At 39.2% G+C, this 26,706-nt stretch overlaps 1 protein-coding gene across 9 annotated transcripts in view; it reads right to left on the bottom strand.

Annotated features, from left to right (window-relative positions):
• Positions 1–26,706, bottom strand: part of DNAH3 (dynein axonemal heavy chain 3) — a 167,162-nt gene that overhangs the window by 112,497 nt on the left and 27,959 nt on the right. For 8 of the 9 annotated variants that reach the window (XR_011494269.1, XR_011494270.1, XM_044747042.2 and 5 more), the window contains 7 exons: positions 25,590–25,695; positions 25,225–25,403; positions 20,214–20,398; positions 18,967–19,090; positions 10,722–10,875; positions 9,782–9,926; positions 159–370 (listed from right to left, as the gene is read on the bottom strand). Coding sequence is in view for 7 of the 9 variants with exons in the window: in XM_044747042.2 (XP_044602977.2) it covers positions 159–370; positions 9,782–9,926; positions 10,722–10,875; positions 18,967–19,090; positions 20,214–20,398; positions 25,225–25,403; positions 25,590–25,695 (1,105 nt within the window). In the remaining 2 variants the exon portion in view is untranslated. Of the gene's footprint in view, positions 1–158; positions 371–9,781; positions 9,927–10,721; positions 10,876–18,966; positions 19,122–20,213; positions 20,399–25,224; positions 25,404–25,589; positions 25,696–26,706 lie in introns of those variants that run through there. The other variant, XM_044747046.2, reaches the window with a different exon arrangement.

Below are 26,706 nucleotides of genomic sequence, written 5' to 3'. Positions count from 1 at the left end.
CTTCCTTCAAAAACCTATCACTCTCACTACTACCCCCTTGGCCTCAAGTAGACTGTCCTTTCAGAAAGGACCTAGTAATGTTTCCTGCCTTCCCAAGGGCCAGGACCAGGTACGGGCTGGGCTGGGCTGGCTGGCTGGGAGTGGGTAGGGACAGGGACCTGCTGCCAGTGCCGATCTTTCATTCCTGGGTTGCAGGAAATGGCGAGGATAGGGATGTGCTGCTTGAACTTATCAATCTTGACTTTCACATTCTCTGCTAAGCGCCTGGGTGCGGGCACGTCAGCTAGAGTCTTGGTCAATTTATATATCGTCCTCCACATATTCCCTATTTCCTCCGCGATTTCCTCAGCATTCAGCAAAAAGAGGGGTCCTGAAATAGAAAACATGGGGTGAGAGAGGGGACAGACCACCAAGTAGATGTCAGTCATATGTAGCTGTAATTCCCTGAGCTTAGAATTGTGCCTATGGTATGGATAGTGGAACAAGCATAGGCTTTGGAGTTAGGTCTGACCTGAAAGCTCTACTTAGCCTGAAACCTTGGGCATGTTTAGGGAACTTTTCTAAGCCTCAAGAGTATCACCTGCGATACACAGGTAACAATGGAGACCTTGGAAAGTGACCGTGAACATTAAGTGAGATAAGTAAAGTGGCTCACACAATGCCTGGCATATAATCCAAGTGCAGTTAGGGAATCAATTGTTAGTATTGGTTGCAGATGCTATTCTAGAAGCATTAAAACATGCACCACAAATGATGTGAAATATTAATTGAGGAATGAGGTGAATGGGGATATGGGAGTTATCTGTATAGTTCTGGCAACTTTTATGTAAGTCTGAAATTATTCAAAAATAGATTATTTTCAAAACAAAGAATGACACCTCATTATTTTTAAAAGGTGCTCTAAGACATTAATTTCCTTGTCCTCCTTTTCTTTTACAGGGATCCCTTAGCATTTGGGTTTCACATTCAGTCAAAATCTTTCCATGCTGCTGCTTCCTTACCCTGTGATATTTCAAATTAGTATTAACTCTTATATCATGATGTTGCTAATTTACTCAAAAACACTTTTCTTTCAGGGCTGTTGAGACTACATATAGCTTCATTAATATAGCTTCCTGAATTAACAGCATGCTTCATCAGCCCAACATTTTCGTTGAGTAATCAAAAATGAACATTTTTTTAAAAAGAAGAAAAGAAATGTGTGTGACTTCCATGTAATATATAAAAAGAACAACAAACCATGTCCACATGGAGGTTTATCATGGGAATGCAAGGCTGCTTTAATATTTGAAAATCAAACAATATACCATATTAATAGTCTAAAAAAGGAGAATGATATGACAACATCAATTGATGCAGAAAAAGCATTTGACAAAATTCAATATCCATTCATGACAAAAACCTCTAAACAAACTAGGAATAGGAGGAAGCTTCCTCAGTCTGATAAACGGCATCTATGAAAAACCTACACTAACATTACACTTTTCCCCCCCTGAGGAAGATTCACCCTGAGCTAACATCCATTGCTAATTTTCCTCTTTTTTTGCTCGAGAAAGATTAGCCTTGAGCTAACATCTGTGCTAATCTTCCTCTATTTTGTATGTGGGTCACTGCCACAGCATGGCTGATGAGTGGTGTAGGTCTGCGCCTGGGATCTGAACCCACGAACCTGGGCTGCCGAAGCAGAGCACACGAACTTAACCTATACCATGGTGCTGGCCCCACTTTATCCTTCTGTAGACATTAAATATGTACAGGTTTTTACCTGTCAATCATACTACAATCAAGTGGTTTTAAAAAACAGACCAAAACAAAAAAACAAACGATTATACTTAATGGTAAAAGACGGAATACTTTTTCCCTAAGATCAGAAACAAGGCAAAGATTTTTCAGTCTTATAGCTCAATTAAAAAAAGGTAGCTGGAAAAATCCCCAAATACTTGGAAATTAAACCACATACTTCTAAATAACACATGGGTCAAAGAAGAAATCTCAAGAGAAATTAAAAAATGAAAATGAAAATATAACATCAAATGTTGTGGGATGTAGCAAAAGAAATGTTTAGAGGAAGATTTAGAGTACTGAATATATGTATTAGAAAAGCATGAAGACCTAAAATCAATAATCTACGCTTCCACTTTAGGAAACTAATAAAAGAAGAGCAAATTAACTCCAAAGTAAGCAGAAAAAATAAATGATAAAACCAAAAGCTGGTTCTTTGAAAAGATCAATAAAATGGATAAACTGTTAGCCAGGCTAACCAAGAAAATAGAAAATACACAAATTACTGATACCAGAAATGAAAGAGGGGACACTACTGCACACCTGATGAATAGTAAAAGGATACTGAAGGAATACTATGAAAAATTATATGACTACAAATTTGATAACCTAGATGAAACGGACCAATTCCTTGAAAGATACAATCTGTCAAAACTCACACAAGAAGAAACAGACAATATGAATAGGCCTATCTCTATTTAAGAAATTGAATCAATAATTAAGAACTTTCCAAAATAGAAGCGCAAAGGCCCAGATGTGTTCAATGGTGAATTCTACCAAACATTTAAGGAAGAATGATACCAATTTTCTACAATTTCTTCCAGGAGACAGAAGTAGAGGGAATACCTCCTAACTCCTATGAGGCTAGCACTACTCATACCAAAACCAGACAAAGACATCACAAGCAAAGAAAATTAAAGACCAATATCTCTTATGAACATAAATGCAAAAATACTCAACAAAATATTAGCAAATTGAATCCAATAATACATAAAAAGAATTATACACCACAATCAATTGGGATTTATACCAGGTATGTAAAGCTGTTTCAACATTTGAAAATCAATTAATGTAATCCATCATATCAACAAGCTAATAAGGAAAAATCATGAACATGATATAATCTACACAGAAATTGAAATATAATGATGTACACCTGAAATTTATATAATGTTATAAACCAATGTTACCACAATAAAAAATAAATAAAAAAAGAAAAATCACATGATCATATCAATAGATTCAGAAAAAGCATTTAAAAATCCAACATCCATTTATGATTAAAAAAACTCTTCAGCAAAGGAGGAATAGAGAAGAACTTCCTCAATTTGATAAAGAACATCTACAAAAACATACAGCTAACATCATACTTAATGACAAGAAACTAGAATCTTTCTTGCTAAGATCAGGAACAAAGTAAGAATGCCCCCTCTTGCCACTCCTTTTTGACATCGTTCTGTGGAAGTCCTAGCTAACGCAATATGACAAGAATAGGAAATAAAGAGTATACACAGATTGGGAAAGAAGACATAAAACTTTGTTTGCAGATGAAATGATCATCTATGTAGAAAATATGAAAGAATAAACAAAAAACTCCTGGAATGAATTCATAATTATAGCAAGGTTGCAGGATACAGGGTTAATATACAGAAGTCAATTGTTTTCCTGTATACCATTAACAAACAAGTGGAATTTGAAATTAAAAACACATTTATATACATTAGCACCCCCAAAATTGAAATACTTAGGTATAAATCTAACAAAATAAGTACAACACATATATAAGAAAAAGTTTTACAAAACTCTGATGAAAGAAATCAAAGAAGAAAAAAATAAATGAACAGATACTCCTAGTTTATGGATAGGAAGATTCAGTATTGTCAAGACATGAGTTCTTCCCAATTTGATCTATAGATTCAGCACAATTCCAATCAAAATCCCAGCAAGTTTTTTTTTTGGATATTGACAAACCAATTCTAAAGTTTATATGGAAACATGAAAGACTGAGAATAGCCCATATAATATTGAAGGAGAAAAATAAAGTTGAGAGACTAACGTGATCCAACTTCAAGACTTACCACAAAAGCTACAATAATCAAGTATGCTACTGGTGAAAGAATAGACAAACAGGTCAATGGAACACAACAGAGAGCCCAGAAACAGACTCAAATATAGTCAACTGACGTTTCACAAAGGAGCAAGGTAACACAATGAAGAAATTGTAATTTTTCAACAGGTGGTTTTAGAACTGGATATCCAACGCAAAAAAAACAAAACAAAGAAGAATCTAGATGCAGACTTTACACTCGCCACAAAAATTAACTCAAAATGGATCATAGACTTAAAAGTAAAATGCAAAACTACAGAACCTCTAGGAGATAACATAAGAGAAAAATCTAGATGATCTTGGGTTTGGTGATAACATTTTAGATACAACACTAAAGGCACGATCTATGAAAGAAATGACAAGCTAGACTTCATCAAAATTAAAAACTTCTGTTCTGTGAAAGACTCTGTGAAAAGAATGAGAAAACAAGCCAAAGACTAGGAGAAAAAATGCAAAAGACATATCTGATAAAGGACTGTTGTCCAAAATATACAAAGAACTCTTAAAACTCAATAATAAGAAAACAAACAACCCAACTAAAAACTGAGCAAAAGGCTTGAACAGAAACCTTATCAAAGAAGCTATACAGGTGGCAAATAAGCATAGGAAAAGACGTCTGACATCATATGTTATTAGGGAACTACAAATTAAAACAATGAGATACCACTACACAACTACTAGAATGGCCAAAACCCAAAATGCTGACAACAGCAAATGCGGATGAGGATGTGGAGCAAAGGGAACTCTCACTCACTGATGAGGGGAATGCAAAGTTGTGCAGCCACTTTGGAAGACAGTTGGCAGTTTCTTACAAAACTAAACACACTCTTACCGCATAATCTAGCAACTGTACTCTTTGGTATTTACCCAAGTGAACTGAAAACTATGTCTACACAAAATCAGCACACAAATGTTTATAGCAGCTTTACTCATATTTGCCAAAAACTGAAAGCAAAGAAGATGTCCTTTAGTAGGTGAATGAAAAAAGACACTGAATACACTGTAGTACATTCAGATAATGAAATATTATTCAGCAGTAAAAAGAAACGAGCTATCAGGCCATGCAAAGACACAGAGGAATCTTAAATTTATATTACTAAGTGAAAGAAGCCAGTCTGAAGAGGCTATATACTGTACAAATCCAACTATAAGACATTCTAGAAAAGGCAAAATTATGGAGACAGAAAGTAAAAAAATTATGGTTGTTAGGGGTTAGAGGGGAAGGGATGAATGGGTAGAATTTTAAGGGTAGTGAAATTATTCTGTGTGATACTATAATGACGGATACTTGTCATTAGACATTTGCCAAAACTCAGCATGTACAACACTAATAGTAAACCCTAATGTAAACTGTGGATTTTGGGTGATAATGATATGTCAATGTAGGTTCATCAATTGTAATAAATATACCACTTGGGTCTTGAATATTGATAGTAGAGAAGGCTGGGGAGGGGAGCAGTGGATATATGGGAACTCTCTGTACTTTCTGCTCAGCTTTGCTGTGAACCTAAAACTGCTTTTTTTTTAAAAAAAAAAGTCTATTAAAAAAAAGGGAATAGAAGAAAGCTCTCATCAGGGTAGACTGGTTCTTAAAAAAAGAAGAATGGGACCACACTTTTCCCCCTCCCCACTGCTCCAAACACAGAGAAGTAATAAATAAAATATATAAAGAAGATACTTAAAAGATGGGCTCTAACATAAGATAATGATCTTCTTGGATCCAATTGATTCCAGCTCTTGGGGATTCATGGGGACTAGAGGTGTTCCACACACATGGTGGGTGCCCTGAGCCAGGCTCACTGCTGGAAATCAGAGCTGGACCAGTGTCTCCATGCACTCCACTGATGAGAGAACTGCTATAGCTGCTGCCTGAGACTAAGCCATATGTGAAGCTGAAAACCTAGTGAGACAGGAGGAAACCCTCACAGTCCTGAGATCAAGCTGATCTGAGCAAGGTCCTAAGCAAGGCTGCCCAAAGATGCAGAGCTGGACCAAAAAAACCCCACCAAAACCCCACACCAATTGTTTTTCTAAATACTAGCAATGATCAATTAAGAATTGAAATTTTAAAACATACCATAGCACTAAAAAAAGAAATACTTATGTATAAACTTAACAAAACACACACAGAATCTGTATGCTGAAACCTACAAAACACTGATAAAAAGAAATCAAGGAAGACCTAAACAACTGGAGACACAGTGCCCATGGAATGGAAGACTCAGTATGGTAAAGATGTCAATTCTTTCCAAATTGATCTACAGACTTAACACATTTCCGATTAAAATTGTAGCAGGTTTCTTACATATATCACTAAGCTGATTCTCAAATTTACATAAAAGATATAAAGACAAAGGTGCTGTAAGAATCAAAATAAAACTTGAAAAAGAAGATCGAAGTTGGAGGAATTATACTATCTGATCTTAAGTCTCCCTATAAAGCTACAGTTTTCAAGACAGTTTGGTTTTGGTGAAGGGCTATACACATAAATCAATGGAATTTAATAAAGAGTCAAGAAATTGATCCACACAAATATGGCCAATTGATTTTTCAAAAAGGTACAAAGGCAAGTCAATGGAGAAAAAAAGCGACCTTGCAACAACTGTTCCAATTGCTGGAACAAGTGGATATCCATATGCAAAGGAATGAACTTCAACTTAAGTCTCAAACCTTATGTAAAAATTAATTCAAATTCGGACCATAGATATAAATGCAAAACCTAAAACTACAAAACTTCTAGAAGAAAATATAGAATATCTTCATGACAGGTTTAGGCTAAGGAGTCTTAGACATGACACCAAAAGCACAATCCGTACAAGAAAAATTGATAAATTGGACTTCATCAAAATTAAATTTTTTTTCTCTGTGAAAGATATCATTCACAGAATAAAAAGACAAGCTGCAGAATGGGAGAAAATATTGGCAAATCACATATCTGACAAAGGACTTGCATCCAAAGTACATAAAGACCTCTTGAAACTCAATAGTAAGAAAACAAACCACCCAGTTAAACACACGGTAAAGGTGTTGAACTAACACTTCACCCAAGAGGACATACAAATGGCAAATAAGCACATAAAAAGATGTTCAACATCAGTAGGCATTAGGGGAATGCAAATTAAAACCACGAGGAGGGGGCCAACCCATTGGCTCAGCAGTTACATTCACACGTTCTGCTTTGGTGGCCTGGGGTTCACCGGTTCAGATCGCGGGTGCGGACATGGCACCGCTTGGCACGCCATGCTGTGGCAGGCATCCCACATATAAAGTAGAGGAAGATGGGCACGGATGTTAGCTCAGGGCCACTCTTCCTCAGCAAAAAGAGGAGGATTGGCAGCAGATGTTAGCTCAGTGCTAATCTTCCTCAAAAACAACAACAACAAAAACCATGAGGAGACACCACAATCACTTATGAGAATGGTTAAAATAAAAAACTATTGACAATACCAAGTCCTGATGAGAATGTGGAACTAGAACTATCATACATTGCTGGTGGATGCAAAATGTCCAGTCACTGTGGAAAACATGAGTTGGGCATTTTCTTATAAAGTTAGACATACACCTTAAATATAGCCCAGCAATATGCTCCTGGGCATTAACCTAGAGGAATGAAAACTTATGTTTATACCAAAACTTGTACCTGAATCTTTATAGCAGCTCTATCCATAATAGTCTGAAATTGGAAACAGCCCAAATATTCATCAACGGATGAATGATTAAACAAACTAGTATATCCATACAATGGAACTACTTTGTAATAAGTGGGAAGGACATATGGATACATCCAGCAACTTGGATGAATCTCAAAGGCAATAGGTTGAGTGAAAGAAGTAGTCTCAAAAGGTTACACACTGTATCATCCCATGTATCTGACAATCTCAAAAAGACAAAACTATAGTAACAATGAAGAGATCAACAGTTGCCAGGTCTTATGGCTGTGGGGAGAGTGTGACTACAAACGGGTGTTACAAGGAAGTTTATTGAGGTGACAAAACTCTTCTGTTTTTTGAATTGTAGTGAATCTATATATGTGTTAGAATTCATAGAACTGTATGCTAAATATGTCAATTTTACTGCATATGCATTTAAAAAATAAAATGTAAAAACTTTTAAAACACAGTATCTCTAATAAAAAGGCTTGGTAAATTATAAATACTTCCTTTACACCATAAAAATTTTGTATCTCAAACCAACAAAAAGCATCATGTTTAAAGATGACACTTTGGAGGAATTCTCATTAAAATCAGGAATAAGACAAACGTGCCCATTATTACCACTGTTTATTTTGGAAGTGCTAGTCAACACAGCAAAGTGAATAAAAAAGGGATATGAAATGATAAATAAATAAGGTAAAATATTCTAATTGTATATATATGATTGAGAACTTGGAAAAATTAAGAGTATCAATGAAAATATTACTCAAAACTGAAAATCATTTAAATAAGGGAGTTTAGTAGCATTCCAATAGAAAAGAAATGAGAAAGCACAAGAATAGGCTTTTATAAAACAAGGAATGCAACTACCCAATAAACATTCAACTTCAATTAAAGAAATGAATACTTTCTAAAAGTGAAAAAGAAAATACCGTTTTAAACATCGAATTAGCAGAAAGGTTTTCAAAGTTATTACTTCCTGGGTTTGTGGAGGGCATGAAGAATGGGCACTCATAAATACTGCTATAAGAATAATAAATTAAAACATAACTTTTCTGGAAGACGCTAACAATACCAAAAGCAGTTTTTAAAATCCTAATAATCTTCCTTAGATACCCTTTGATCTAGCCACTTCATTTTTAGGAATTTATCCTAAGAAAATGATCATGATTGTATCCCAGAAAACTCGCAACAAAGATGTTCATCACCATCGCGTTTATAATCCTGAAGCACCGGAAACAAGCTAAAGGCTCAACCCTACGGGGCTCCAATTTTGTCTTCTGCTCTTACACACTCTCCCCAGGTGATGTTATTCTTGGCTTTTTTGGGGGGAAGATTAGCCCTGAGCCCCTTTTTGTTGAGGAAGATTGGCCCTGAGCTAACATCTGTACCCATCCTCCTCTACTTCATATGTGGACGCCTGCCACAGCACAGCCTGACAAGTGGTGCATAGGTCCGCACCTGGGATCTGAACTGGCGAATTCCAGGCCACCGAAACGGAACGTGCAAATTTAACTGCTGCACCACCGGGCTGGCCCCCATTTGTGGCTTTTAACTGTAATCTACACATCAGTTATTCCCCAACATAAATCCCACCCCTCAAACCTAGCACTTAACTCCAGATTGACACACACACAACTGTTAATTAATATTCCCATTTGGATGTCTGCAGACCCCTCAAACTCAGTGTATTCATGTTGATGGTTTTTTTCCCCAACACATTTGTCACTTCTCTTGTTCAGTGATGGCAAAATCCACCAAACTGCCTGAGCCAACAATCTGCAAGTCACCCCAGGTTCTTCCCTCTCCCTCCCTGCCCCCTGCCCCATACCAGATCAATCATTAAGTCCTGTTGACTCTACCTCCTCAATCTCTCTCTAGCCTCCAGTATCTAGAGAGGAGTAGTTTACAGATATCTATGGCACCCTGACCTTTTTTGAAGCAGCGCAATAGTGGGACAGCCATCTTATTCTCCCACCGTCTGCCTCTCTCACCCAATCCATGGCTCTGGGTGGCTGCCACTTCTATTTTACCCTGGCAATAGGTCTGGCTCTGTGATCCCCACTTTCCATCCTTATCATGTCAGAAAACTTTGATTGTGGTTGCCTTAATCCAGAGTATCAGAATCTGATGAAAAGGTCAGTCAGAATCTGAAATCCAAAGCTGGTTTCAGAACCGGCTGGGGTGGATCTGCTACCTCATCCCCCTCCTGCTCCAGCAGAGTAAGACCACAGCATACCGTTCATCCACTCCTCTGACTTGATGCTGAACTCATAGGTCGTCACCCACAGCTGCTCATAAGGCACTTTGTTGGTCATCAGGGTTTGCAGAAGAGGGAAGGTACTCTTCTCCTTTTCCAACAGATCCTCCTCCTTATTGATCAACTGCAGGGCAAAAAGGGATGATGTTTATTGGGTGGGTGGCTCTCCTGAATCTAATAAGTCACCAAGACAAACTTCTCAGTGCTCTGAAAACCAAGTTGAGGAAGATGCTTGTTCATCTGGAGAGCAGGAGTGGCAAATAAAGCATGGACTCAAGCAAGAAGGTCCCTCTGCTACCTCTGAGGGCCATGGCAGCCGAGATCTAGCTGTGGGTGAAACCCTAGGATAATTTGCTACTTCTCCATCATCTTTGCTCCCACTGTACCATATCCATAGCCTCATTTTCACAATTTTCATATATACTTTAGCCGTTTACATGATGTTGCCTTCTTGTGCTGACTTGCCTCAAAGGTAAGAACTTGAATGGTTAAAGAACTTACCAGTTGACCTTCAGGGCAAGTTACTTAACTTCTCCAAGGCTTACTTCTCTCATTTTAAATAGGGATAAATGGGGATAATAACAGTACCTACCCCAAAGATTTCTTATGGGCATTAAGTGATATATCACATATGAAACCCTTTGCATGTTGTTGAGCACATAATAAATGCTCAATACATGTGAGCAATTCTTATTCTATTATAATTTCTTCTTTGTGCGCTCAATGACTAACAGAAAAGCTGATATAATGCAGTGGTATGGAATAAGGTAGTAGAAAGTACCAGTGAAAGAACTGGTCAATCAATCAATCAATATTATCCCCCTGACTGGGGATGTCAGGAAAATACAAAACCAAGGACCAGAACCAACACAGCAATATAGAGTCATCCGTCCCCATCCCAAGACCCCAGACCCCAAACCTCAAATTCCACTAGTGCTTGATCTAGGTTCTTTGAAAGCTCGTTAAGCTTTTCAACATTGTTCTTCATTTCTTCTGGAGTCATCACTTCACGTTTCCTAAAACCTTCCAGTTCCTTGTTGTAGCCCTCAAGTTTCGACTCAAATTCTGAGCACCTGAAAATAACGAAAGCCCAGTCACATTTGGACTTTCCAGTTTGTGATGTTCAAAGTATCAGCATTGCTCACCCATATTTGGGCGTGGGAAGAATCTGATCTTCTGATACAAAATATCTATATATCTATATATAGGTATTTCTTATAATACCACCTCCCAGAGACAGCTGCTGTGAACCTATTGGTGGTTAAACATTTCCAGATGTTTTCCTGTACAGCCAAATATATGTGTGTGTATATATAACATATATTATATATACATATATAAAACGTATGTATACACATGAATGAATTTATCCATTTGTCCACTCATCCATGATTCATTCATCATAGATATTTATTATTGAGTGCCTAATACATTCCAAGAACTGCTCTAGGCATCAGGCACATATTCATGAAGTACACTACTAAGCTCCCTAACCTCATGGAGCTTGTATTTTAGTTTGGGGGAGACCTAGACCATAAACATACATGGATAGATAGATGGATAGATAAATCCACACATAGATAAACATGAAATGAGATATTTCTAAAAGTGATAAATGCTCTGAAGAAAATAAAACAGGTCAGAGCGCCTAGTGGATGGAAGCGGAGGGCTACTTTAGCTAGAGTCATCAGAGAAGACCTTTCCAGAGAGTTATCTACTTCATCCACATTATCAACAAAGCAGGTCTCAAATACACTTCTCCCTTTTCCTAATGAGACAGACTAACACAGTGTTAAGTGGGTAGGCTCTGGAGCTGGGCAGGCTAGGTTCAAATCCCCACCTTACCACTTAGTAGCTATGTGACCTTGGTCAAGTCACTTAACCTCTGTATGCCTCAGGTATATAAAATGGAGATGCGAAAAAGTACGTACTTTAGTATTTAATAAGCTAACATATACTACAAAATGCTCAAAATTGAGCCTGGTACATAATCATCACTATTATAAGTGTATGCTCTCATTCATTAGAATGTAAAGTCTATCCATGCAGTTTTTATCTCAATTCCTTTTTGTATCTCCAGCACTTAGAAGTGTCTGTCATATAATAACAAATATGCACTGAATGTATAAGGGGATTTGCTATTGAGAACAGCTATAGTGACATACTATAAATTGGTTATTATTTTAAGATTACCTAATTCTGTTATGGCAGTTTTAATGTTTTTTCTTAAAAGTAACTGAAGAGAGTTAATTTTCAGTGGTTTGATCAGGTTTTCTTTATCTTTTTTTTTTTCTGCTTTATCTCCCCAAACCCCCCCGTACACAGTTGTATATCTTAGTTGCATGTCCTTCTAGTTGTGGGATGTGGGACGCCGCCTCAACGTGGCCTGACGAGTGGTGCCATGTCTGCGCCCAGGATCCGAACCCTGGGCCGCCACAGCGGAACGTGCGAACCTAACCACTCAGCCATGGAGCCGGCCCCCAGGTTTTATTTCTAACCGCACTGTGTGGTAAGCAGCCTCTGATAAAATCCCCAAAAATCCCCACCTCCTGGTATTTATATCTTCGTGCAATTGTCTCCTCCTGAGTTTGGACTAGACCTAGTAACTCACTTCTTTTTTTTTTTTTTTTTACTGAGTTATTGATAGGTTACAATCTTGTGAAATTTCAATTGTACATTAATGTTTGTCAGTCATGTTGTCGGTGCACCACTTCACCCTTTGTGCCCACCCCCCACCCCACCTTTCCCCCGGTATCCACTAAACTGTTCTTGGTCCATAGTATTAAATTTCTCATATGAGTGGAATCATACACAGATTATCTTTCTCTCGCTGGCTTATTTCACTTAACATAATTCTCTCAAGGTCCATCCATGTTATTGCAAGTGGAATGATTTTGTTCTGTTTTGCAGCTGAGTAGTATTCCATTGTATATATGTACCACATCTTCTTTATCCATTCGTCTGTTGCTGGACACTTAGGTTGCTTCCACGTCTTGGCTATTGTAAACAGTGCTGCAATAAACATTGGGGTGCACAGGACTTTTGGGATTGCTGACTCAAGCTCTTTGGATAAATACCCAGTAGTGGGACGGTTGGATCGTATGGTAGTTTTATTTTTTTGAGGAATCTCCCTACTGTTTTCCATAGTGGCTGCACCAGTTTGCATTCCCACCAGCAGTGTATAAGGGTTCCTTTTTCTCCGCAACCTCTCCAACATTTGTTGCTATTAGTTTTAGATATTTTTGTCATTCTAACGGGTGTAAGGTGATATCTTAGTGTAGTTTTCATTTGCATTTCCCTGATGATCAGCGATGATGAGCATCTTTTCATGTGCCTATTGGCCATCAGTATATCTTCTTTGCAGAAATGTCTGTTCATGTCTCCAGCCCATTTTTTGATTGGGTTGTTTGATGTTTTGTTGCTGAGTTGTGAGAGTTCTTTACATATGATGGATATTAAGCCTTTGTCAGATATATGACTTGCAAATATTTTTTCCCAGTTAGTGGGTTGTTTTTTTGTTTCAATCCTGTTTTCATTTGCCCTGAAGAAGCTCTTTAATCGATGAAGTCCCATTTGTTTATTCTTTCTATTGTTTCCCTTCTCTGAGAAGGCATGGTGTCCGAAAAGGTCCTTTTAATACTGATGTCCAAGAGTGTACTGCCTACGTTTTCTTCCAGAAGCCTTATGGTTTCAGGTCTCACCTTTAGGTCTTTGATCCATTTTGAGTTTATTTTGGTGAATGGTGAAAAAGAATGATCAATTTTCATTCTTTTACATGTGGCTTTCCAGTTTTCCCAGCACATTTGTTGAAAAGACTTTCTTTTCTCCATTGTATGCTTTCAGCTCCTTTGTCAAAGATAAGCTGTCCATAGATGTGTGGTTTTATTTCTGGGCTTTCAATTCTGTTCCATTGATCTGTGCACCTGTTTTTGTACCAGTACCATGCTGTTTTGATTAGTGTAGCTTTGTAGTATGTTTTGAAGTCAGGGATTGTGATGCCTCCCGTTTTGTTCTTTTTTCTCAGGATTGCTTTAGAAATTCGGGGTCTTTTGTTGCCCCATATGAATTTTAGGATTCTTTGTTCTAATTCTTTAAAGAATGTCATTGGGATTCTGATTGGGATGGCATTGAATCTGTAGATTGCTTTAGGTAGAACGGACATTTTAACTATGTTTATTCTTCCAATCCATATACATGGAATGTCTTTCCATCTCCTTATGTCGTCATCCAATTCTTTCAGAAAGGCCTTGTAATTTTCATTCTATAGGTCCTTCACTTCCTTAGTTAAATTTACCCCAAGGTATTTTATTCTTTTTGTTGCGATTGTGAATGGTATTGTATTCTTGAGTTCTTTTTCTGTTGGTTCATTACTGGAGACCTAGTAACTCACTTCTAACAAATAAGATGGCAAAAGTGATGGGACGTTACTTCCAGGATTAGGTTACAGAAAGACTTCTCTCTCTCTCTGTCTTTCTCTCAAGGAAGCCAGCTGCCATGTTGTGAGCTACTCTACGGAGAGGCCCACTTAGCAAGAAACAGAGAGCAGTTTCTGGCCAACATCCTGTGAGGAAATGAATCCTACTACCAATCACATGAGTGAACCTGGAAGTGGATCCTCACCCAGTCGAGCTCTCAGACGAGAATGCAGCCTTGGCTGCCATTCTGACTGTAACTTCATGAGAGACCTTGAACCAGAAATATACTGCTAAGTTGCACCCAGATTTCTGACCCACAGAGACTGTGAAGTAATAAATGTTTGTTGTTTTAAGTTGCTATGTTTTGGGATGATTTATTATCCAGCAATAGATAACTAATACACACTATTATAATAGAATGTGGCCAATATAGTTACTGCTTCTTTGAATTTTTTTTGGAGTCCTAAAATATGGTAAATTTTTGGAAATGTTCTATGGACATTTATGAAGAATATTTACATCCAACAAATTAAGGTTATTAATTATTTACTTCTATAGTCTCCTTATTCAAGTTTCACATTATTTATTTATTTATTTGATGTATAAGGGTAAATGACTGCTTTAACTTTATTTTACTCACCTAAGTAGCCATCTTTGAACCACTAAATGTTTTTGTCTTGGGTTTGATCTATACATCTATATATCTAATATGGCTGACTCAGCTTTCTTTTTCTTTGTACTCGCATGCTATACTCTTACCCATAGACAAACTTAAGTTTGTCTTTCTCTGCTACCTATTAGCATAAGAGACCAGGAACAAAGATTAGATCAGTAGCAAGATTAAATCAGTTATTGCAAATTTACAGGAACTACAGAGAACAGAGGAACATGTTAAATGACACAACAGATGTGCAATCAGGAACATCTAGATTTGGGGACAAATGATTCAGTTTCTTTAATAAATAAATTGCCAGGAAAAAACAAAGGAGATAGAGGGGGGACCTACAGATGAAATTTAAGAGACATGTCAACTAATTGCAGTGTTGCAGACATTATTTGGATTCTGATTCAAGTAAGCAAATCATAAAAAGAAAAAAATTAATTAGATCATTTTGCCCCCCCAGCAGTTAAAAGCCTTCAGTGACTTCCTATTGTACCTAAAAAGGAATGGAAACTAATTACCATGACCTCAAGAACCTGCTCCTCTAACTTTCCAACCTCATTTTATAGGCACTCTCTTCCTTTGGCCAAGGTCTTCCCACCTTGAAGCCAATGCCCACACTGTACTTTATGCTTGGACTGAGCCCCCTGCTACTCTCTTCCCCAACATCTTCACTTAATGTGCTTCTTCTCATCCTTTAAGTTTCATCTTACATGAGTCCTTTCCTAACTCACCTCCTAAATGTGATAACTGTGCTGTGTTTCTCTGTTTATTTCCTTCATAAAGCTTCTGTGTTGATCTACTCTGTCTTCCATCTCCCATGTCCCTTTTGTTCTCTGTATCCTTAGAGAAGAGGAACAGAGACAGGAGCATGAGAGGGAAGAAGAGAAGGTGGCCATTGTCACTCTCTTCTTCCCCTAATTGTTTTTCACCAAGGTCTTAAGGATTCAGAGATAGAGTAGATAAGTGCTATGAGAGACAGCCTGCCTCTTCTCAGATTTTTGTTTGTTTTTGTTTTGTAATAAGCTGTGACTTTAGACTCTGGTAGGTATTAATTTTAGAGATTATCTTTACTGTGAAAAAGTTTCATTCGTTCATTCATCAAAACAGTGAGCACCTATGATACATAAGGCACTGTGCTCTATCCCAGTCCTGGAACACAATCTGGGTACTCTCCCTAGGACATTTTCCTTTCTTTCTCCAAGATGTCAAAGGGTTTTCTATTGTACTCTCAAGGTAAAGACAAGCTCACGTTCCTGAGACGTCCATTATGTATATTCCCAGTTGCTTCTAGGACCATGGAACCTACCATTGAGTGGGACAACATGGGGGAAAAGCTGATTCTCTTCTTGTCCACACAATTAGGTGCTGCTGGGTACCTTTTCACATCATTAAAATTCGTTTTGAGGCTCAAAATACAGTACCCACATACAAAGATAAATCTCTAATAAAAGCAGTTTTGAATCCTTCCCAGAGGGCAGTGGTATATAAACTCAGTGATTACCTTAAAATAGTACTGTTCTTGTTGTTTTCAACTTCTTATAATTGCTTAGCACATTGTAAGTTTCCAAAATACTTTCATGTCCATAATATATATACACATACTTATGTATATGTATGTATATATATACTATTCCATATAATGCAATCATTAGTAAATAGTAGGCACTTGACAAGTTAGGTTGAGTAAATGAGTTGTATTCTTGGAACCACGTGGAGTCTATGGGAGGATAATGTAGGAACTTAAAAGATGGTGGGTTAGTCAGAATTCTTGCAGGAAACAGAATTCACTATGATACTCAAAGAAAAAAGGCTTTAATGAAGGGACTACCTAGAGAGCTGAGATGTGGGTAGGATTAAAGGCACAGACAGGGGATAGGGAGGCACCCAGAGACTGGCCTCAGAGGGAAGCAGATATAACCCCTAGGGCTGAGGGGACAGTGAGAACTGGAACTCTGGAAGAGCAAGAATTATTGTCCTAGAGGAACTCAGGTAGAGACCAGAGCCCCAGGGCCAAGCAGGGAGGGAGGGGAGAAAAAAGGCCTCCAATCACTCTCCAACCTCCTGAGGGTTCTCCATTGGCAGGGCCCTGTCTGGATCCAACAGCAAGAGAGCCAGAGACTATAGACTGAGCACTGAGCGGGCAGAGGAGGGTGGAGAAGGAACTGAGGGGTCGGGTGGGGTCAGCAAATGGAGAATAATTAGCACGGACGCCAAAGATTAACACAGGCTTGGAAAATAAGGTCAAGTTTCTTGGAGAGGGGATGGGATTGTTTTCACAGCAGATGAATGAACAAATGAAGGTACTCAGCCCTTCTCACAGGTTGTTCTCGGGATTAACGCAAAAACGATGGACAGGAAGTTTCAGGGTTCACCAAAGAGAAGGCTGAGCCCAGGGCTGTGGGTTTCTCCCAGAGCTGCTCCTCTGCTGAACTCTGCTGTTGAGAGCCTGGGAACCAGTTGATGGGATCAAGCTGAGAGTCGCCCTCCAAAAGGATAATCCTGGCACTCTTCTCTCATCATTAATGATAATTGTTTCCATTTCTCCCAGAGCCACCCCTCACTCTTCTTAACTTCAACAGCACTTACTGTCTCTAAATAGTCTCACAGTAATGTTCTAAAAGTATGCTTGCAAGGCAGTTGTTTGGAAATTAAGAAACATTTTTCTCCCCAAAGAAGTCATTGTTCAAAGGGCAAAGGAAGCTGACAGTGTTTGAGTGCCCACCATGTGCTGGAGACCACCTGGGGGCAATCTCAGATCATCTCATTTCATCCTTCAACACAATGATACCTCTCATGAAATGAGATGATCTGAGATTGGCTCTATTATCCCATTTCCAGATGAGGACTCTGAGGCTCAAAAAGATGAAGAAACTTGCTCCTGTTCATCTAACTTACAAATAATGGTTCGGCTTCCTGGTTTGGCATCAAAAACCAGTTCCATGGGGGAGTCCATATGTAAAGGGAGAGGGTATATATGGGAATTCTGTACTTTCTCAATTTTATTGTGAACCTAAAACTGTTCTAAAAAATAAAGTCTATTAATTAAAAAAAAGTCAGTTCCACCCATGGGGCTAAGTTCTGGGTTCTAGGAACAGTATCCACTTAGGTAGAGGGAAGAGAAGGCTGTAGGAAGGAAAAAATGCAGGCGTGCGTGCACACACACACACACACACACACCCCTTTCGCTGCTGCTGTGTTTTACTTGGCAACAGACCTAGGTCATATGTTGACGGTAGCAACCAAGTAGGTTTATCCTTCAGCCCAAACTCCCACTCTGTGTAGAAATCTGCTTTTATCTACCCTTTTCCTTTCTCATGAATATTTGAAGGGATTATAGGGCCTAAAGTTGGGTAGTGGAAGTGTCGCGTATGATGGGGATGGTAATTGGCACAAATCTGCATTTCATAAACAAAGTGTTACAAGCTGGGATGCGTGTGTGTGGTGTGTGTAGTTGGAGTGTGTGTATTTGGGGTGTGTGTGTCTTTACCATGTACATGGTACTTGGCCCACTTCACTTGACAATGTCGGACTTATCAGTACATCTGTATTTTCTCTGTCAGTGGATTAAAATCTTTATTTAGCAGCCAAACATACTTACATGTCTAGAATAGAGGATAGTACATAGTAAAAAATCCATAATAAATATTGGATGAATAAATGATTACAGCCACATTAGCACTGAACAAGACCAGCTGTAAAATAAGTAACTTCTCCGCCTCCTACCATGCCTTTGTTATCCCTGTCTTGACATCTCACAGATCTGTGGTCTCCAATGTAAGGCTGACAATTTTGCTATTATTATTGCAAAGCTATTATTACTGCCACTATTTTTGTCTTTTTCTCTCTGTACCACCAAATTCCAATTGTTGAAGGCAGGGAGGGAAGGCATTGGCAGGCGTTACTACAGTGAAGCAGGCTGAAAAGAGAACATCTCTCCATGGGAAACAAAAGGAAATTCTCTCTCCACTAATTGTCTTCAGCCTTCACCCACGCATTGCTGTGGGGCTCTAGACAGAACTAGGAACCCGCAGCGCGTTAGGAAGCTGGTGTGTCACTTCTAAAACAACCTCAGACTCTCCCTGTACCTTTTAATGAGGTCCATCTCCGCCTGATCCCTCTTGTTAAGGAGCAGATTTCGGCTGTTTTCGAAGATATCTTCAATCTGGTCTGGCCAGAGGAAGAGAGTGCTGTTCAATTTGATATCCTCCTCTGCAAAACACATACAGTCTGCTCCAGGACACTGCTCAGCATAGGTCAGCATGTGGGGAATTAACACAGCAGAACGAGAGGTCAAGAGAAATAGGTGTGGGGGTGGCAATTAATGGATGGGAAACAAAGTTATGCTAAATGGTCAAGGTTACACCACTGGAAGCTGACAGAGCAGATTTCAAACCCAGGTCTAACCAACTCCAAAGCCTATGTTCTAATCACTATGCTTTACCGCCTTCTCAGGCTAGGTCTGAATAGGGGTGAAATCTGGTTTGAAGTTCTGGTTCTTACTCTTTAAACTATTTCACCTCATCTGAGTCTCAGTCTCCCGTTTAGTTAAATGTCAGTAAAAATATCAATGTCAGATGTCCTACCCATCTTATGGCTCTGGTCAGTTAAAAGGTCCTGGGTTCCCTCTGTACCCTTGGGAATTTAGGAGGCAGAGACCACAGTGAGAAAGTCCACTGTGTTCACATGGTAGAGGCCACAGCTCATGAATGTATGAGTGGATGGTTAGGGGACCACTTTTCACTCCTAGTCCCTCTCTCTCCCTCCCATCACCATTTCCCTCCAAATGAACATCAGGTAATCCACATGTATTTCCAGATGGAAAAAGGCTCTGAAACTTGGCTTGTGGAGAGCATATCAGCTTTTCCTTCAGCACCTGGTCCTTACAAAACTCTAACTTGGCCCAATATACCTTGAGGGGGCCCTGGCCATTTCTTTCCTTTTAAGATATGCAAGGGCATGAAGCAAAGTGCCCTGGCCTCCCCAAAGGTGGGACTGTATTAAGATTATAGATGAATGAAATCTATCCATTTATAAAAGGACTCTGCATTTGGAAGTGACTTTTCCAGGAACACCAGGCACAAGACGGCAAGACAGGCAGCTAAGAACCAGTTAAGTCCCCAGATATTTCTTCTTTTTGTCTAACAATAAGATTCTCTTTGACTTAAACTCCTGTGGATAAGAGCGTGGAATGAGTGCCTCTAACATATGGGGACACTTCAAAAGCGGCTCTTCTGATATTGATATTTACTAACTCTCCTTCTCCCAACTCCCTATCCCTGAAAATATAAATATACATATACATTTGCATGTGCATACATGGCAATAGACTTACGGGGCAAGTCTGCATAGTCCATTAGGAACTCTAGACGTTCAACTGCATCTTTAAGTTGCCTCCTGAGTTTGAACACGGTGACATCACTGGATTTCTTTAAGAATTCAATGAGGAACACAAGCTCCTCAGTGTTGGCAGGAATCTCACTGACTTTCTCTGCGATGGTGTTGTACTGATTACAAATGCTACCGGGAAAGAAAGAGCCATCATATTGTTGTCATCATCTAGAATAACTTTCTTATAAGACCCATTACGTTAAACAGACATGATTCCTAAGTGGAGACTAGAAATAATGGTTTCCAACTTTTCTCTACCTGAAAATCTTGGATGGGTAATAGTCGCAGGCACAACACACTTCGGGAATAAGCACAGTAGTAATGGTAATAATATCTGACGTGTGAAGTCCTTTACTATGTGCCATGCCCCATTTAATCACTGAACATATATTAGCTCATTTAATCTTTACAACAATTCTAAGAGGTAGAGACTACTATTATCAACATTTTATAATGGAAGAAAGTGAGACTGAATAATTTTATCCAAAGCAACATGGTGTGTAGGTGTCAGAGCCAGAATGTGAACTTGGTTTAATTGATTCCAAAACTTGTACTCTTATCAAATAGTATAGGTAGATTCTAGATTTAGACCAAAACAACAAGAATACCATCATCAACAGCAACTCCTCAAATTTTCTATCGAAGTAGAGCACTAAATTAATTTGTAATCACTGCTCTTCACAGTTCACCAGAAAGTTTATCCTCATGTGCTGCTGGTAAATTCCTGGTGGCATAGGGCAATCTATATTTAACTACTGGGACCATTAGATATAACTGCCTATTTCTCCTCAAATACAAGACTGTGAAAAAGGACATTATTATAGGGATAATATGATTATGCTCCACTTTACCCAAAAGCTAATGAGTGACAGTCTTCAGCATTTTAACTATAATTAGGAACAAATGATCTGCAATACACCTATGCCTAGCACAGAGTGGCCCTCGAGAATGTTAGCAATAGTAGCTACCATAGTTTTTGTTATTAATTGATCATCACACTGATATCATACATCATAGATAAAAACCACTCCTCTCAGTATTTTCAGTCAATATTCCTTCTTAACCTATGGAGACCCTTCCATAAGGAAGCTAAGTATATCAAACTGAAGAAAAAATGATAAAAACATCTTTGCAGATGATGCTGGGATTTGAGAAATGAATTTTTATACAATTCAGAAACTTCCTGTAGAGGAAAGACTACCTACTGCACTACATGGGTTCAGAGTATTCTCCATTTCTTGGACTCAGAGCTATGTTAACTGAAATGAGCAGCTTTATGAGGTAAAGATAAGTTTTAAAGAAAAGAGAGGCTTTATTAAAAGGTTTGCAAACCGAGCAAGTACGCTTCAACCTGCAAGTTGATAGGTGAGCCTCCTCTCGGTCTTAGGGTGGCTGGGTTTTAAAGGCAAACAGTGCAGAGAACAAGGTTAAGGCTGAGTCCAGTTCTAACTTGCCACCCTTCCCAGTTACAGCGTATCTTGTGCCTAGAGCTTTCTAAATGTCCTAATTGCAGGGAAAGACTACTGCATTGTCCTCCGGCCATCTGGTGACAGTCAAGGTTAAAACGTAATTTTTCATTTCTGCCCATAGTTCAGCCTTGAGGTGGTCATGGTAACCTTCACATAGACTCTGGCCTTGTTCTTCTCTCTTTCTTTTATCAGCTGATTATATTTCCTAGCCTCCTTTGTTTTTTCAGTTGGGTATTCTACTCGTCAGCTTGGGCTACCATAACAGAATATCACAAACTGGGGGCTTAAACAACAGAAATTTATTTTCTCATAGTTCTGGAGGCTGGAAGTCCAAGGTCAAGGTGCAAACTGATTTGGTTCCTGGTGAGGGCTCCGTTCCTGGCTTGCAGATGGCTGCCTTCTCACTGGGTCCTCACATGGTGGACAGGGAGAGAGCTCTGGTGTCTTCTCCTCTTCTTATAAAGGCACCAGCCCTATCGGATTAGGGCTCCATCCTTATGACCTCATTTAACCTTATCACCTCCTTATAGGGCCTGTCTCCAAATACAGTCATATTGGGGGTTAGTGCTTTGCTACAGACTGAATATCTGTGTACCCCTAAAATTCATATGTTGAAACCTAATCCCCAATGTGATGGTATTTGGAGGTGGAGCCTTTGGGAGGTAGTTAGGTCATGAGGGCAGAGCCCCCATGAATAGGATTAGTGCTCTTATAAAAAAGACCCCAGAGACCCCTCACCCATTCTTCCACGTGAGGATACAGTGAGAAGATGCCCATCTAAGAACCAGGAAGCAGACTTTCAATAGACACCAAATCTGTTGGAGCCTTGGACTTCCCAGCCTCCAGAACTGTGAAAAATAAATTTCTGTTGTTTACAAGCCACTCAGCCTATGGTAGTGTTATAGTGGCCTGAACAGACTAAGATAGGCTTCAACATATGAATTTGGGGGTGACACAATTCAGTCCACAGCAGGCATGGTCATGTTACTGAGTGCCAGTCAGTGGGAAGTGGGAAGCAGTGATGAGTATCACTTTCAGCTGCAGCCCATAAAACTGTCCTTGTATATTCCTCCATGCTCTTTCCTCCTCCCAACTGTCTAGGACGTCAACACTTAGAATGACTTTGAAAGCCACATGTTGAAGATGTAAAGTCACCATCTGCTTGAGTTTATGAATACATATAGCAGGTCTCCTCCACCCATCTGGACCTACCCTGAGCAAGAAAAACACTTCTTTGGTGTTCAATCATGATACCTTGGGTCTATTTGTTACAGCATCTAGCATAGCCTAACTAATACAGACAGATCTTGTCAGTCTGACAGACTCCTATCTGATGAGAATCCATCTTTATTCCCTTTGTAGGAGAACACATAGAGTAAATATCATGGGGCTACTAGCTATCATCTTCTCGGGGGCCCAGAAGGATAGTGGCAGACCCACCTACTACCAAACCCTCTAAAAGGTCCTGAACATGGGTCGAGGATATCAGGAATCTGACCAACGTAACATCTTAGCAATGTCCAGGGATAAGCTGAGGACAGGAAACATTGCCTTCTACTTGGACTGATAATATCACTGAAAATCTAAAAGGCCAGGGGTCCCATAAGCACAGGGCTATTCTCTGTCTGGTGTAGGATATGGCACAAGTAAGACCAATAAATCTTGCATCAATCTGTGCGCTCTCTCTACCTCAGTGTCACTGTTTGGACAAGACTTCTCACTCTGAAGGAAACACGCAGCCAGACTAAAGGGAAAATTTCTTATACTTCTACTCAGGGCCTTGCCTTTCTGGTCAATATTTCAAGTTATTGTTCTAGCAACTTCAGACCAATGCACCTATAGTGGATATGAACATCATGCCCACTTTCCTACCAATGTACTCCAAAGCACTCCCCTTTTATGCTCAGAGTACCTCATTCTAGGGTACACCTAATCACTAGATACTGAAGGCATCCCACTCAGCAATGACAGGACAACCAAGTGGCAAGGATGGGGTTTGGGATCGGAAGACTCAAATTCAAACTCAACTAGTTAGTTTCTCTTTCTGAATCTCATTGTCTCCTCCATTCAGTAAGAAGTCTTATATCTGTCTTACCTATATCAGAGGGTTGTTGAGAAAGTCAAATGAGTCAGATTCACTATTTTTAAGGCAGAAAGAAACTTTTGAACTCAGCCACCAACCTGGGGTTTCTGCACCCTTAGAAATCCATGGGTTCATAATGGGACCCTTATTTTCACTTATATTAAAAAGGCCTAAGAAAATTATACATTTATTTTGAGGAAGATGGAGCACTGACCAAACAAGGCACCATGTTGCTTTGACTTGAAACAAATGGACTATTGCTTACCAAAAAAAAAACCAATTTCATGTTCAAACTTTCCCAAGAAAGTGTCTTAGTAGTGTGGAGGCTGAAAACCTTTTACTCTCCTAGTCCTAAATCTTTATTCTCTAGGTAAAGAAACTGAAGATCCGAGAGGTGAAATCAGGGGACACAGTTAGTAAAGGGAAGGTCTTGCATTCAGCCAAGTCTTCTGGCTTTAAAACCAGAAATCCTAGCATTTTATCACTGAGTGAGAGAGCTGAGTGTAGTGGTAAAGAACATGGACTTTGGGGTCAAAATAAACTAGGCTAAGCCCTGGTGTGCCAGTTGCTAACCTCTCTGAGTCCCAGTTTCTTCATCAACATAATGGAGTGAATAATGAACAACTTCTTAGGGTTGTTGCAAAGACTTGATTGGTTCTATAATGTTCAGAATGCTTACACAGTGCCTGGACTATAATGTGTGCTGGAAAAATGGCAGCTATTATTATCCTTAATTTGCTAATGAGTTTCTAATATGTATTTTGTAAATCTTAAAGTGCTATAAAATGCTAAAATTATATATATCCTCATATATATGAATAAAGAAATATATAACATATTAATAACGGTCATCATTACTAATCATCTTAGTCTATAATTTAAAGCACTCTGAGGAAGAGAGCTAGAACAACATGGATTAGCCATTTTGTAATGTTCAAATACAGACACAGTAGCAGACAGTTGCCGTCCCAGCCTCTCAGAATCATTCCCTCTTCTGGTAACCACACCCTAAGTCTTCTTGGTGAATCCGTTCTCCCTCTCTCAGATCCTGTGATTTAGATAGGGCTGACATCTACCCCAGAGATGGAAACACAACTCAGATCTAAGCCACCCTCTTGGTCGTGGTGTTTGGTTCAGTGTTGCACCAGCAAAGGCTGAAGGATCAGAGATGGATTGCCTCAGGATGCTTTCTACCTTCCTACTCCAAGCCCTGTGTAGTTTTTCCCTTACTTTTCACCTTCTGGCCTTAACCTGAATTCCCTGCCACCCTCACTTTGAGACAGAAACAACATGAAGTAGAAGTTCAATCTGGTCATTGCCGCAAGGTACAAGTTCTGGCTATTTTTCCATTCTCCCATTCGTGCCAAATACTGTTGCTATTTCTCTGCATGCAATAACAATACCTGGTGTTGGTGTCCCGGTTTACATCCACTTGGAAGTGAATTAGACGGTCTTTAAGATTTTGGGCTCGCTCACAGAGATCATAATTTAGCATCTTGGCATCAAGGCAGAACATGGCCAAAGGTACGGTAATGTGCATAGATGCAATTTCATTTCTCCGCTTTTTTATGCTATTGATCCTCTGTAGAAAGAGCACATTCAGTAGCTTAATTTGCCTTTAGCCTCTATGCATTTGCCCTCAGCCTCGCTCCCAACCAACCTAGTCCAATGCTGAGCACAGTATATACACCACCAAAACACACTGACTACTCATTGGATTGTCTGCAGCATGTCACCAAGATATGAAATGTCAAGTGGCATCTCCTACCGTCACAAAATCCTCAATTTCATGATTTTCTTTCAGGAATGCAGTGATGCCTTGCTCGGCCGTGTTATCCAATAAGTCATCATACTTTTTGTATACATTTAAGTATCTTCCATATCGAAGAGCATAAAATCAAACACACAAATCCAGGTCACCCATCAGATTAGTCAGATGGCAAATGAAGAGATATCACAAACATTATTAGCCCAAACCAAAAAACAGAAATATAATGTGGCAAAACATACACTGAACTGGAAATTCAGAGCTTTGGCTTCAAATTCCAATTTTGCCACTTCCTAGTTGCATGAACTCAGACAAGATACTTCTCTTTTTCAAAGATCAGTGTCTTTAATTTTAAGTGGAAATGATAACACTTCATAGGATGGCTGTAAAGCTTAACTGTAATAATGTATATACTAAGCAATTAACACTATGCCTGACATACAGTGAATGTGCAATAAATATGAATTCCTATCCCTCTTTCCAGCTCTTAAAATTCTATGTCTAAATTTTAAGAAGAAAAATTTGGAACGAATGAACTTAAAATCTATTGAATAAAATTAAGTTTCCCTTTGTCTATTATCAGATCATGCAAAAATATCTGGACAGATTCCCCCAAATCGGAGGATGTGCTTAGGATATTCTGACTTAAAATAAGTTTGAATTAAAATAAAGATGATATGGAGTAAGCAGAATTAACTTTGTGGGGCTCGCTGGCACACTTCCAAGACTTAGCCAACACTTCAGAGACTCTTAAGCTGAGACACAAGAAGCTCATGGAACAGTCAGTCCAGAAAAACAACTGTATATATAAGATTCCATGAACAGGGAAAACAGAGGTTTCAAATAGATGCCGCCAAATTAAACTCACGAGAGCAGAGCTTCTAAATCTGAGGCCACGATTTTCAGACTAAATTAGCAGCAGTTCTCAACAGGGGGTGATTTTGCCCCAGGGGACATCTGGCCATGTCTAGGGACATTTTTGGTTATCACAACTGGGGGAGGGTCCTACTGGCATCTAACAGGTACAGGCCAGGGATGCTGCTAAACATCCGACCATGCACAGGACAGCACCCTACAATACAGAATTTTCTGGTTTAAAATGTCAGTAGATCTGTAG

Source organism: Equus asinus, chromosome 14, assembly GCF_041296235.1.
Source record: "Equus asinus isolate D_3611 breed Donkey chromosome 14, EquAss-T2T_v2, whole genome shotgun sequence".
In the NCBI taxonomy this organism is placed as follows: Eukaryota; Metazoa; Chordata; class Mammalia; order Perissodactyla; family Equidae; genus Equus; species Equus asinus.
The sequence above is the reverse complement of the archived record's forward strand: the minus strand, read 5'-3'. Positions and strand labels throughout refer to the sequence as shown.